At 38.0% G+C, this 10,997-nt stretch overlaps 1 protein-coding gene across 3 annotated transcripts in view; it reads left to right on the top strand.

Annotated features, from left to right (window-relative positions):
* WDR33 (WD repeat domain 33) overlaps positions 1–10,997 on the top strand; it is a 110,072-nt gene that overhangs the window by 40,789 nt on the left and 58,286 nt on the right. For 2 of the 3 annotated variants that reach the window (XM_011941684.1, XM_011941685.1), the window contains exons 2-7: positions 1,218–1,444; positions 3,252–3,320; positions 3,963–4,067; positions 7,122–7,217; positions 7,410–7,561; positions 9,239–9,336. In XM_011941684.1, coding sequence (XP_011797074.1) covers positions 1,241–1,444; positions 3,252–3,320; positions 3,963–4,067; positions 7,122–7,217; positions 7,410–7,561; positions 9,239–9,336 — 724 coding nt within the window. In that variant the 5' untranslated portion in view covers positions 1,218–1,240. Of the gene's footprint in view, positions 1–1,217; positions 1,445–3,251; positions 3,321–3,962; positions 4,068–7,121; positions 7,218–7,409; positions 7,562–9,238; positions 9,341–10,997 lie in introns of all 3 variants that reach the window. The other variant, XM_011941687.1, reaches the window with a different exon arrangement.

The raw sequence follows: 10,997 nt of genomic DNA, 5'->3' as shown, positions 1-10,997 counted from the left end.
ATGGTCTTGATCTTGTGACCTCGTGATCCGCCTGCCTCAGCCTCCCAAAGTGCTGGGATTACAGGCGTGAGCCACCACGCCCAGCTGTGAAATGTTAATTTTAAAAATGTAAGGCCAGGCTTGGTGACTCATGCCTGTAATCCCAGCACTTTAGGAGGCCAAAGTGTGAGGATCTTGAGCCCCGGAGTCTGAGACCAGCCTGGGCAACACAGTGAGAGATCTTATCTCTAGGGGAAAAAAAGAGAAAAAGTGAACAATTCCCAGTGATTCTACCTTCTTTTATTCCCTAAAAATAAACACATACCCATCCACTGACTCACACATACACACCCTGACTCAAGCTGTTATCAATCCTGCTTTTTTTCTTTAGGAGGCTGAATTTTACAACAAATGCCTTTTAGCACTTATTCTGTGAATTAGTCTTTCCCTGCCCCACCCCCACCTTCTTCCTTCTTTCTAACAGGGTCCCTCCCTGTCACTCAAGCTAGAGTGCGGTGGCATGATCATGGTTCACTGCAACCTCAAAATTCTGGACTCAAGTGATCCTCCTGTCTCAGCCTCCAGAATAGTTAGGACTACAGGTGCATGCCATCATGCCTAGCTAATGTTTTTATTTTTTGTAGAGATGGGAATCTCACTATGTTCCCCAGCCCGATCTTAAACTCCTGGCCTCCTTCCGCCTTGACTGTCATCTTTTTCAAATGTGTGACTGGTCTCTGTTATTGATCTAATATAGTCATGCACCACAAAATGACATTGTGGTCAATGTTGGACCACATATATGATGGTGGTCTCATAAGATTATAATATAGTATTTTTATCATGCTTTTCTGTGGTTTCTTTTCTATGTTTAGATACATGAATACTTACTATGTTACAGTTGCCACCAGCATTCAGTATAGTAACATGCTGTGCAGGTTTGTAACCTAGGAGCATGAGGCTGTACCATGTAGCCTAGGTGTGTAGTAGGCTATGTATACCATCTAGGTTTGTGTAAGTACAACTCTGTGGAGTTTGTACAATGATGAAATTGCCTAAGGATGCATCTCTGAGAACATATGCCCGTTAAGTGACTCATGACTGTAGTTCATTGTGTAACTGGAAATGATGCATATTAGATAAGGGAAAAGAAGTGTAAAAAGTGTTAACTTAAAAATGTTTTCAGGCATTGTTGCAGTGCTGATATTTGAAGTGAAAGTACTTTTTCCTTATCCTAGTATCCTAGAAGGAAAACATCACCATGGCTACAGAAATTGGTTCTCCTCCTCGTTTTTTCCATATGCCAAGGTTCCAGCACCAGGCACCTCGACAGCTGTTTTATAAGCGACCTGATTTTGCACAACAGCAAGCAATGCAACAGCTTACTTTTGATGGAAAACGAATGAGAAAAGCTGTAAACCGAAAAACCATAGACTACAATCCATCTGTAATTAAGTATTTGGAGGTAAGCCTAATTAATTTGCTTCAGATGACTAAACTTTGGTTATTTATTTGTTTTATTTTATTTTTTTGAGTTGGAGTTTCTTGTTGTTCAGGCCAGAGTGCAATGGTGCGGTTTTGTCTCACTGCAACCTCTGCCTCCCAGGTTCAAGTGATTCTCCTGCCTCAGCTTCCCAAGTAGCTGGGATTCTAGGCACCTGCCACCATGCCTGGCTAATTTTTGTACTTTTAGTAGAAACAGAATTTCAATTATGTTGGCCGGGCTGGTCTTGAACTCCTAACCTCAGGTGATCCACCCACCTCAGCCTCCCGAGGTGCTGGGATTACAGGCGTGAGCCACTGTGCCTGGCCTGGTTATTTAAAAGAAGATGATTTTGTAGATGTAGTGTAGTAAGTTATGTATACCTGTGTTAGTTGAATTAGTGGGACAAGGTGGAATTTCAAATTGGCTCATTTAGGAAGAACCTCAAACCACCAGCACTTTCTAAAATTCTGTGCCTGTATCATCTTCTAAAAATTTATTAAAGTTAGACCCCATTTTAGAAACAGGATTTGCTCTAAAAGTTCACAAATTAAAAGGGAGTACTTTAATCGCTAGGCCAATCTTAAAACACTTGTTAAATCTGCAGTGTATATGAAATAATAAAAGACTACCAACATAGGAATATTTTTGTGAGACAATGGCTTGGAGAACATGGATTCTCCCACTTCCAAGCCCTGATGGTAGGTGGTACTTAGAGTCAGGGAAAGGGCTTTACGTTCTTGAGGACTGAACGCCTACTGCAGTCCTACAGGGTAAAAGCAACTCAGATAGTAAAGTCAAGGCAGGGGTCTACCTACAGTTTCCCGTTAGAGTTATTTAAATTTACTTGGGTTAAGGTAGGAATTAGCATTATTACTAATATTACCCCATTAGGTTCATTGGTCTTAGGTTTGGCTTCCTATGAAAATTTGTCTGTTTTTCATTACTTTAGACCTGTGGTTAAAGACTTATTTGCATATTGGGCCTAATTAGTATGTTGCAGGCATACTGGAGAAAGAGTTTCAGAGATAAAGACAGATTTTGATTTTTCTGGGAATTTCAATTGGGGAAGTAGGCTGGGAGAGAATTTGAGAGGAATTAAGAAGACCAAGGGCAAAATATGAGGAATTGTTTTGTGCTTAGGGCTTTGAAGGAATTGGGGATGTCTGTTTACCCTCTCTGCTGTTTCCTTTTCTTAAGGTAGCATCAGGGAGACTGTGTTGGAGCTGACAGTATCTTGGATGAGTGGGTAGGGGCCAATATGATAAAGTGAGGAGGGAAGTTTTTTTTGTTTTTTTGGTTTTTTGAGATGGAATCTCGCTCTGTTGCCCAGGCTGGAGTGCAGTGGCACCGTCTCAGCCCACTGCAGCCTCGGCCTCCCTGGTTCAAGTAGTTTCTGGCTTGTATTTTTAGTAAAGACAGGATTTCACCATGTTGGCCAGGCTGGTCTTGAACTCCTAACCTCAAGTGATCTGCCTGCCTCAGCCTCCCAAAGTGCTAGGATTACAGGCGTGAAGCACCACGAGGAGGGAAGTTCTAAGCAGTGTTAGTAGGATCAGAAGGGAAAGCTCTCTAAGGCACCCACTATTTTAGAAAATAGTATTTTTTAATTCTGTTTATCCATTTTTAATATAGCTTATGTTTTGTTAATTTCAGATTGAGTATAATTAGAAAATAATATTTTAAAATTCTGTTTATCCATTTTTAATATGGCTTATGTTTTGTTAATTTCAAATTGAATATAATTAGACTATATAGTCATTAATTGATCTATTTATTTATTTAACAGAACAGAATATGGCAAAGAGATCAGAGAGATATGCGGGCAATTCAGCCTGATGCAGGTTATTACAATGATGTAAGTATATGATGTGTCATACTAGCTTAATAGACACTTCCTTGCTTGAATATTTTAGCTTTAACTACGTGACTTCAAGTCCAAAATGGTCTTTTCTTTTTACATTTTTATAATTAAAATATTCCCAAAGGGATAATGTAACACATCTGTGTAAACCGTGCATTATGTTTTTGTCTCAGTTTAGATTTTCCTTTTAATCTAATGATGGGTGAATTTTTGATTTCGGGCTTAAAGCAATGTCCAAAAAGAAACTGAGTAATCTAAAGTCTTGTAATTGGAAAATTAATTTTAAATTTCTTAAAACTTAAACTTGAACTTAATAAGCTTTATGTGAACATGTTTAATTGTGTTGACTTTAAGTACTAACTGGGTTAGTACTTGTACCAACTTGTACTGGGTTAGTACTAGTACTTGATTTTCTTGTTTGTTTAGTAATAATGGGTATTTAACCTTCCTGTATCTCACTTTTCTTCACTTAATTAGTAAGCTAATTGTAATAATTCTTTATAATAGTTTTTATGGGAAAGTTTTATATGGTCCCAAATTTGTCTTTAAATGTCGAAATAATTACCTTGCCGTGTTTCTGGTTTCTGCCTTGTATGTAATCAGGAGCTCTAAGAACCTAATTTTCTTTTTTTGTAGCTGGTCCCACCTATAGGAATGTTGAATAATCCTATGAATGCAGTAACAACAAAATTTGTTCGGACATCAACAAATAAAGTAAAGTGTCCGGTATTTGTTGTTAGGGTAAGTAATCTGTTGGATATTTTGGGGGAAAATTAATCCAGAGTTATATAGCAAATGTATTTGACAGGGCAAAGAAAATTAAACATTATTTTAAAAGTATATCTGGGCTTATAATTGGTTTATTACTAGTAATTTTATTTTGGAATATCCAGTTGTTTATCTACTTTATCACCATTGAGTGAAATATCACTTTTGGATTGTTTTTCTTCATGTGGCAGTTTCTGTAGAATTCTCTCAATAGATGGATACATGTTGTAGCAGGTCTCAGAGTTGCCTTTGAATAGGAATGCTTTTGTTATTTAGAACAGCAGCATCCCAAGGTAAATGAAGAATACTTAGGAGTTACTAGGCAGGAAAACATCTGAGAGCCAAAGAACTATGGTGTACCATAATTTTTAGCTCTGTGAAGGTACCTACTAGGCACTTAATACGTTTAAACTGAAATTTTAAAAATATAATTTTTAGTTGTAACCCTGATTTTCATAGATGATAATGTAATCATTTTCTTCTTTATGTTTCGATTATTTCATTTCCTAGCTAATGCACTTGTTGGTTAACAGTATCCAGAGGTGTAGAATGGTTAACAATCTTAAGTTGAGCAAATAACAGTTGAAAAGAAGTGAGACCGAGAAAAGATGATTGTGGCAGATGAGGAAAATAGCAGATCTTCTGATACCAGAGGAGTATGATAGACAACAGGGAGAACCAAAAGGTCCTGGGAGAGAGATGTCAGTCTGAACTCCATAGAAATAGCTGCATTTAGTCTTATGCCTAGTATTTGCCTAAGAGGCCTTAGGCAGTAGACACATCCCTCATGCCTGTAATCCCAGCACTTTGAGAGGCTGAGGTAGGTGGATCACCTTAGGTCGGGAGTTTGAGACCAGCCTGACCAATATGATGAAACCCTGTCTTTACTAAAAATACAAAAATTAGCCAGGCATGGTGGCATGCGCCTGTATTCCCAGCTGAGAGAGGAGACTGAGACAGGGGAATCACCGGGAGGTGGAGGTCGGGAGTTTGAGACCAGCCTGACCAATATGATGAAACCCTGTCTTTACTAAAAATACAAAAATTAGCCAGGCGTGGTGGCATGCGCCTGTATTCCCAGCTGAGAGAGGAGACTGAGACAGGGGAATCACCGGGAGGTGGAGGTTGCAGTGAGCCTAAATTGCGCCACTGCACTCCAGCCTGGGTGACAAGAGTGAAACTCCGTTTCAAAAAAAAAAGAAACATTGTTATGTGAGTAGAAGCAACCAGTGTATAGTATAATTTTTTTTTTAATCAGGGAATTTGGTCAAAGGGATATGATGTGCAGCTAATTTTAATATCCTCTTAGCATAACATGGAAAACCTTTTTGAAAAGAATAAAATCCGAGCACGCCATATCTTATAAGGTGGGTAAATGTTCTCATTTGGGGATTACACTATAAGGTTTTAGGAAGAATTTGCACATAGTAGAGGCGCAATCAAAATCAAAAGATGTTAAGGTATAAAGACTGTGGGCTGTGTGTCTACAGTTTGGTTGTCTGTAGTATTGACTGGGTTAGGATCCATACCAGATAACGGAAACTAGAAAGGGACGAGGCTTTTAATCTGGTCATGAAAACTGTGACTTACAGGTAAGCAATAAAAAGCCAAATTGTCACATATATTTGTGTAATTTAAGAAATAACCTTCATTTATATATCCTATCTTGCTGTTTCTATAAGCACGTATGTATTTGTATTTTTCAACTTTGTGAGAGTTTTTGGAAAATAGGATTGTTATATTGACATTTTGTATATTTACATCATTGAAGGAAAATGAGTATGTGATCCATCATAGAAACTTGAAAATAAAAAGTAAAAACAAAAAATTTGAATGTTTCAAATTAACCATCACATGCTACAGATTTCCTTTAGTATGCAAATTGTGACATTAAAATACTGATGTAAAAATATTTAAAGGGCTTTAAGTGCAAAAAGTAATAAAGGGCTTTAATTTAAAAGGAGAAAAGGTGCACTTGAAAGTACAAAAAAATTATTGGCATTGTCATTCCCTGAAAATATGTACATCTATTGTGTATCAATAAAAAATTAAAAATGTTGGTGTAGTGTTAATTAGTCATGGCACTATTATGGTTTTTTTTGAGAGTAGATCAGCCTAGGAGTTATCACTGCTTGGTACTTTGAATGGAGGAGAGCTTACAGTTTTTTTTAAAAATATATTTAGCTGTAGGAAGAGTTTGATAGCCTCAGTGTCCTTAAATTGGCACTTATTATTATCTTGTTTTTTTTATTTTTATTTTTTATTTATTTATTTTTTTTGAGACGGAGTCTGGCTCTGTCGCCCAGGCTGGAGTGCAGTGGCCGGATCTCAGCTCACTGCAAGCTCCGCCTCCCGGGTTTATGCCATTCTCCTGCCTCAGCCTCCCGAGTAGCTGAGACTACAGGTGCCCGCTACCTCGCCCGGCTAGTTCTTTGGATTTTTTAGTAGAGACGTGGTTTCACCGTGTTCGCCAGGATGGTCTCGATCTCCTGACCTCGTGATCCGCCTGTCTCGGCCTCCCAAAGTGCTGAGATTACAGGCTTGAGCCACTGCACCCGGCCTGTCTTGTTATTTTAATTAAACACTGGTAACTTTTCTTTCTGAATTTGTCCTCTCGTACTTGTAAGCACCAAATCCTTTATCCAGTCTTTGAGTTGTTCTGGTGACCTTATTTATGTTAGTCTATCATATAGCCTAGGGAAATGAGGTCTTCGCATGTTCTGTTTTGAAATGGTCTTTAGCATGCATAGGTGCGTGTAATTTAGTGAGTAGGTGCGTATACTCATAATGTACTTAGTATCTTTAATTCAGCTAATAAGCCAAGGGACTAGAGCTTTCCTTGCTCTGTGTTAAGTTGTTTTCTGACAAAGTACTTCTGATAAAGCTGAGTTACATTTAAGCAAAAGTCAGTTTCATTTATTTAATGTCAGTTATTCGTGTTTTATAAATACCTTTAAAATGTTTTTCAAAATTAGTAAAGTTGGAGGATGTGTGCCCTTGTATAACCTGTCTTTTTTTCTCCCTTAGTGGACTCCAGAAGGAAGACGCTTGGTCACTGGAGCTTCTAGTGGGGAGTTTACCTTGTGGAATGGACTCACTTTCAATTTTGAAACAATATTACAGGTAATAGTAATCACCAGATGGTGGTATCATCCTATGGTACTGTAAAGAACTTGAGATATAGTCACTTCATTGGCATTGTTAAACTTAGAATTGGACAAATTATTGCCTCGAGTCAGTATATGCTCTTGTAAGCCTTTAGTCATATATTCTTTGAAGCAGCACCTTACTAATTAATGTTTTCTGTTTTCACAGGCTCACGACAGCCCAGTGAGGGCCATGACGTGGTCACATAATGACATGTGGATGTTGACAGCAGACCACGGAGGATATGTGAAATATTGGCAGTCGAACATGAACAACGTCAAGATGTTCCAGGCACATAAGGAGGCGATTAGAGAGGCCAGGTTTATACACAATATACCATTTTCTGTAGTCCCTATTGTCATGGTTAAATTATTCTCTAAGTGTATTCTGGGTGCAGAGATGCATGGGCTCTGTCAGATTCTGGGAAATTTTCTGCACCCTATAAACACAATATTTTTCTTTGTTTTCACACATTCACCATTTTGCTGGCACCTTTCTGAAGTAGTGTTGTCCCGGTATCAGCCTTTGCAATATGTTAGAGATGTACTGTCTGCCGCATTTTGCACTGGTTTTCTCTTTTCATTTATGATTAATAATGTGTATACGTTATTCCTTTTTATTATCTACTGTGTAAGACAAGAATATTTCATTCCAAATAAAGAATTCAGTCTTTAATTATGCAACTGAATAAAATCTAAAGCCTGCAGAAAACAACTTCAGAATTCACACAAAGTGGAAAAAGGCTTAAGTGAAGACCTGGTTGGCTTGGTTATGCCACGACTTCCAAAGGAAAGTATAGGACTAAAACCCTCACAGATAACTGGATGTGGCAAACATTAATGGAGTAATGAATGGGTTCTTCAAGCTTTGCAGCTGTAAGCAGATCATTGTCAAGAAGACTCTAGGACTTTTCTTCTGATTCACTGTTGATAACATCACTTATGCAAATGTATACAATAAGTGGAGTTTAAAATATTTTCAGTGAGTTGTATATTTTTACACATCAGTGAGGTATGTATAGTAAAACTGGGGGAAAAAGTTCCAAATACAAGCCTGAAGAATTGCTGCAGCCTCAGAATAAAGCTAAGCAGCATTCTTTAAGGTTGTGCCACCCATGTGTGGGGGAGGTTGACATCTTTGTAGAAACATCATCCACTGTAGTCATTTGCTTATCCTTTCAGAATCTTAACAAATTGTTGGATGAACATGCTTCTGCTTTGTAGATTTTGCCTTAGTGTCTTGCCTATACATTGAGTTTACACAGCTAGTCCTTTCTTAGCCATAGGATTCTAAAGTTCAAGGGAGTTTTTAGAGTTATTTGAGAAACTTGAATGATCTTTCACTACTGGGAAAAACTGAATCCTTCTTGCAGCAGATTCTTTGGCTTGAAACACAAGTCCGAATGTCCTTATTTTAAAGTTTTACTCAAAAGGTGCAACATTCATGGAATAGCTTGCCAGGAAGATGTGAAAATTTTCTACAGACCTTTGGAATGGATGAGAAACATCGTATGTAGGGATGTTTAGCAATCATTCTTTTAATAGACAGCCCACATTGTTTCAGCTTATCATTTCATGAAGTGTCTGAGGCAGAAGCTGATGATAATTTTGGGAGCAGTATTCGTGTGCAATTTAAAAGACTATGGGAATACTGCAAAAATAGAATCCATTTAGTTTCACCACTTAAGGCAGCTTCATGTGATTTCCTGGTATGATAGAAAATAGAGAAGGAACATGGATAGCATTAGCACTAATAGTACACACTTGAAGTTCTCAGAATACTGATGATTGAAAACTCAAACAACTGCTCTGTTGAAGACTTCTTTTGATGAGATGCCTATGTTAGCTGACGACATTCGCTTTAAGGGCTTCTTCACTGGATTCTTCCCTCTCCTGTTTATAATGCAGCACAGTGTTTTTATTTTTCCCTGTCTGAGAAACACAGATTATCTGTTAAATGCTGACTTCTTTCCCCTGCTGTGTGTCTTCATGTAACAGTTTCTCACCCACGGATAATAAATTTGCTACATGCTCTGATGACGGCACTGTTAGAATCTGGGACTTTCTTCGTTGCCATGAGGAAAGAATTCTCCGAGGTACGTGTACTAACAGTACTGATTGGAATATTTAAATAGGGAAGACATTTGTGGCTAAATCATCACAAAACCACAATACTGGCTTACATCTTCATTCAATTTTCTTACATATACACACCGTCTCAGGCTCTTCAAAAAAAACCAGCACTTTCTCTGATTCACAGTCATTTTGTAGGTTTTTACTACCAGTGTTATCTTTGAATTTTTTCAGCTATAAATTAAATACAAGAATGCTCCCCCCTTACTTGCTTATCTGTGTGCATCTTTTAGGGCCGTATTCCTTTTCCTTTCTTGTAGCAAGGGTACTTGTTCCCAGCATATTGACACTGTGGTTTGATTTAGATAGCTGTCATTCCCCTGCCAGTCCTTTTACAACATGAATTAACCGACAAGATAGAGGGATCCAAGCTACACTTCTTAGTGTTACTATTTCTGAAAGCGGTTGGTTTTTCAGTACACCACATTTGTACTACATGGCCTGCGTGTTACTAAGTTCGGGTGGCATTGCTTGTTTACTTTTGTTGATTTTGTAATTAATAAACCTCTATGAATTACTTCATTCTATAACTGAAGTCCATATTCTCACTTCGATTATTTTAGATTTTGCATTAGAATATTGGACTCTATAAAGTGAGACTGTTGAAATATTAACAGTACATCTATGTGAGTTACGTGAATTCAGTGGTGGTAGAGTTAAGGAATTTGTTGGATATATGCAATACAAACATCACAACAAAGACACTTCTAACTGGATCCTGTTAGTTTATTAAGTAGGAAGGTAGTTTTCTCAAGTGCTTAGTATGAACCTGTTGAATGTACTGTTTAATAAACAGTACCTTCTACTCCATACGCTTGATTCCATGATGCCACAAAAATACTATCTTTCTCTGACACATAAATACACGGTGGGAGGATGGGTGCTACAGGTGTTGGGTGTCAAATTATTATTCAGAGCTTTTCTCTTATGTTCAAGAGTCAGCAGAGATAGTTGCCTCGGTTGAATCGTTAAGTTTCTCACAGGTTTTCAGAGCTTTAGCTGTAGCATACAATATTGATGCTTTGTAGACAGGAAAGACTCTTGAGATACTTTAACCTGTATTTCAGCCCATATTTCAAGCCAGTATCTTCCATCACATTTGCTTAAACACTCCTGACTTTGCACATTTTGTTAGGGTTTATCCACAGTACTGTATGATGTAGCTTTCATAAGGATAGGGAACCTGTCACATTGAGGGAGTTTACTCACTATAAAGGTCATAATATTGTATAACTTCAGAATGAGACAGAGACTTTGAGATGATCATGTCTGAGTTATTTTATGGATGAACTCCATGATCCCAAGGGTGTAAGTGACATGTTCAAAGCAAAATAGGTTCAGAGCCAGGACTAGAATCTTATCATTTGACTCCCAGCCTAATGCCACACTCATGTTGAATCTGTCCTCACTATTAGTCTTAGCTGTTAAGCAGAAACAATTTAAACATTTTCTCAGTTTTTAAAGTCCTGGAAACTTAGAGAAAATGAAATGATTTTATTTATTAAAAGTAACTCTAGGGTAGCCGGGCGTGGTGGCTCACGCCTGTAATCCCAGCACTTTGGGAGGCCGAGGCGGGCGGATCATGAGGTCAGGAGATCGAGACCATCCTGGCTGACAGTGTGAA

The sequence above is a fragment of the Colobus angolensis genome, unplaced genomic scaffold (genome assembly GCF_000951035.1).
Source record: "Colobus angolensis palliatus isolate OR3802 unplaced genomic scaffold, Cang.pa_1.0 Scaffold20, whole genome shotgun sequence".
NCBI lineage: Eukaryota > Metazoa > Chordata > Mammalia > Primates > Cercopithecidae > Colobus > Colobus angolensis.
This window is presented reverse-complemented; position numbering and strand designations above follow the sequence as displayed.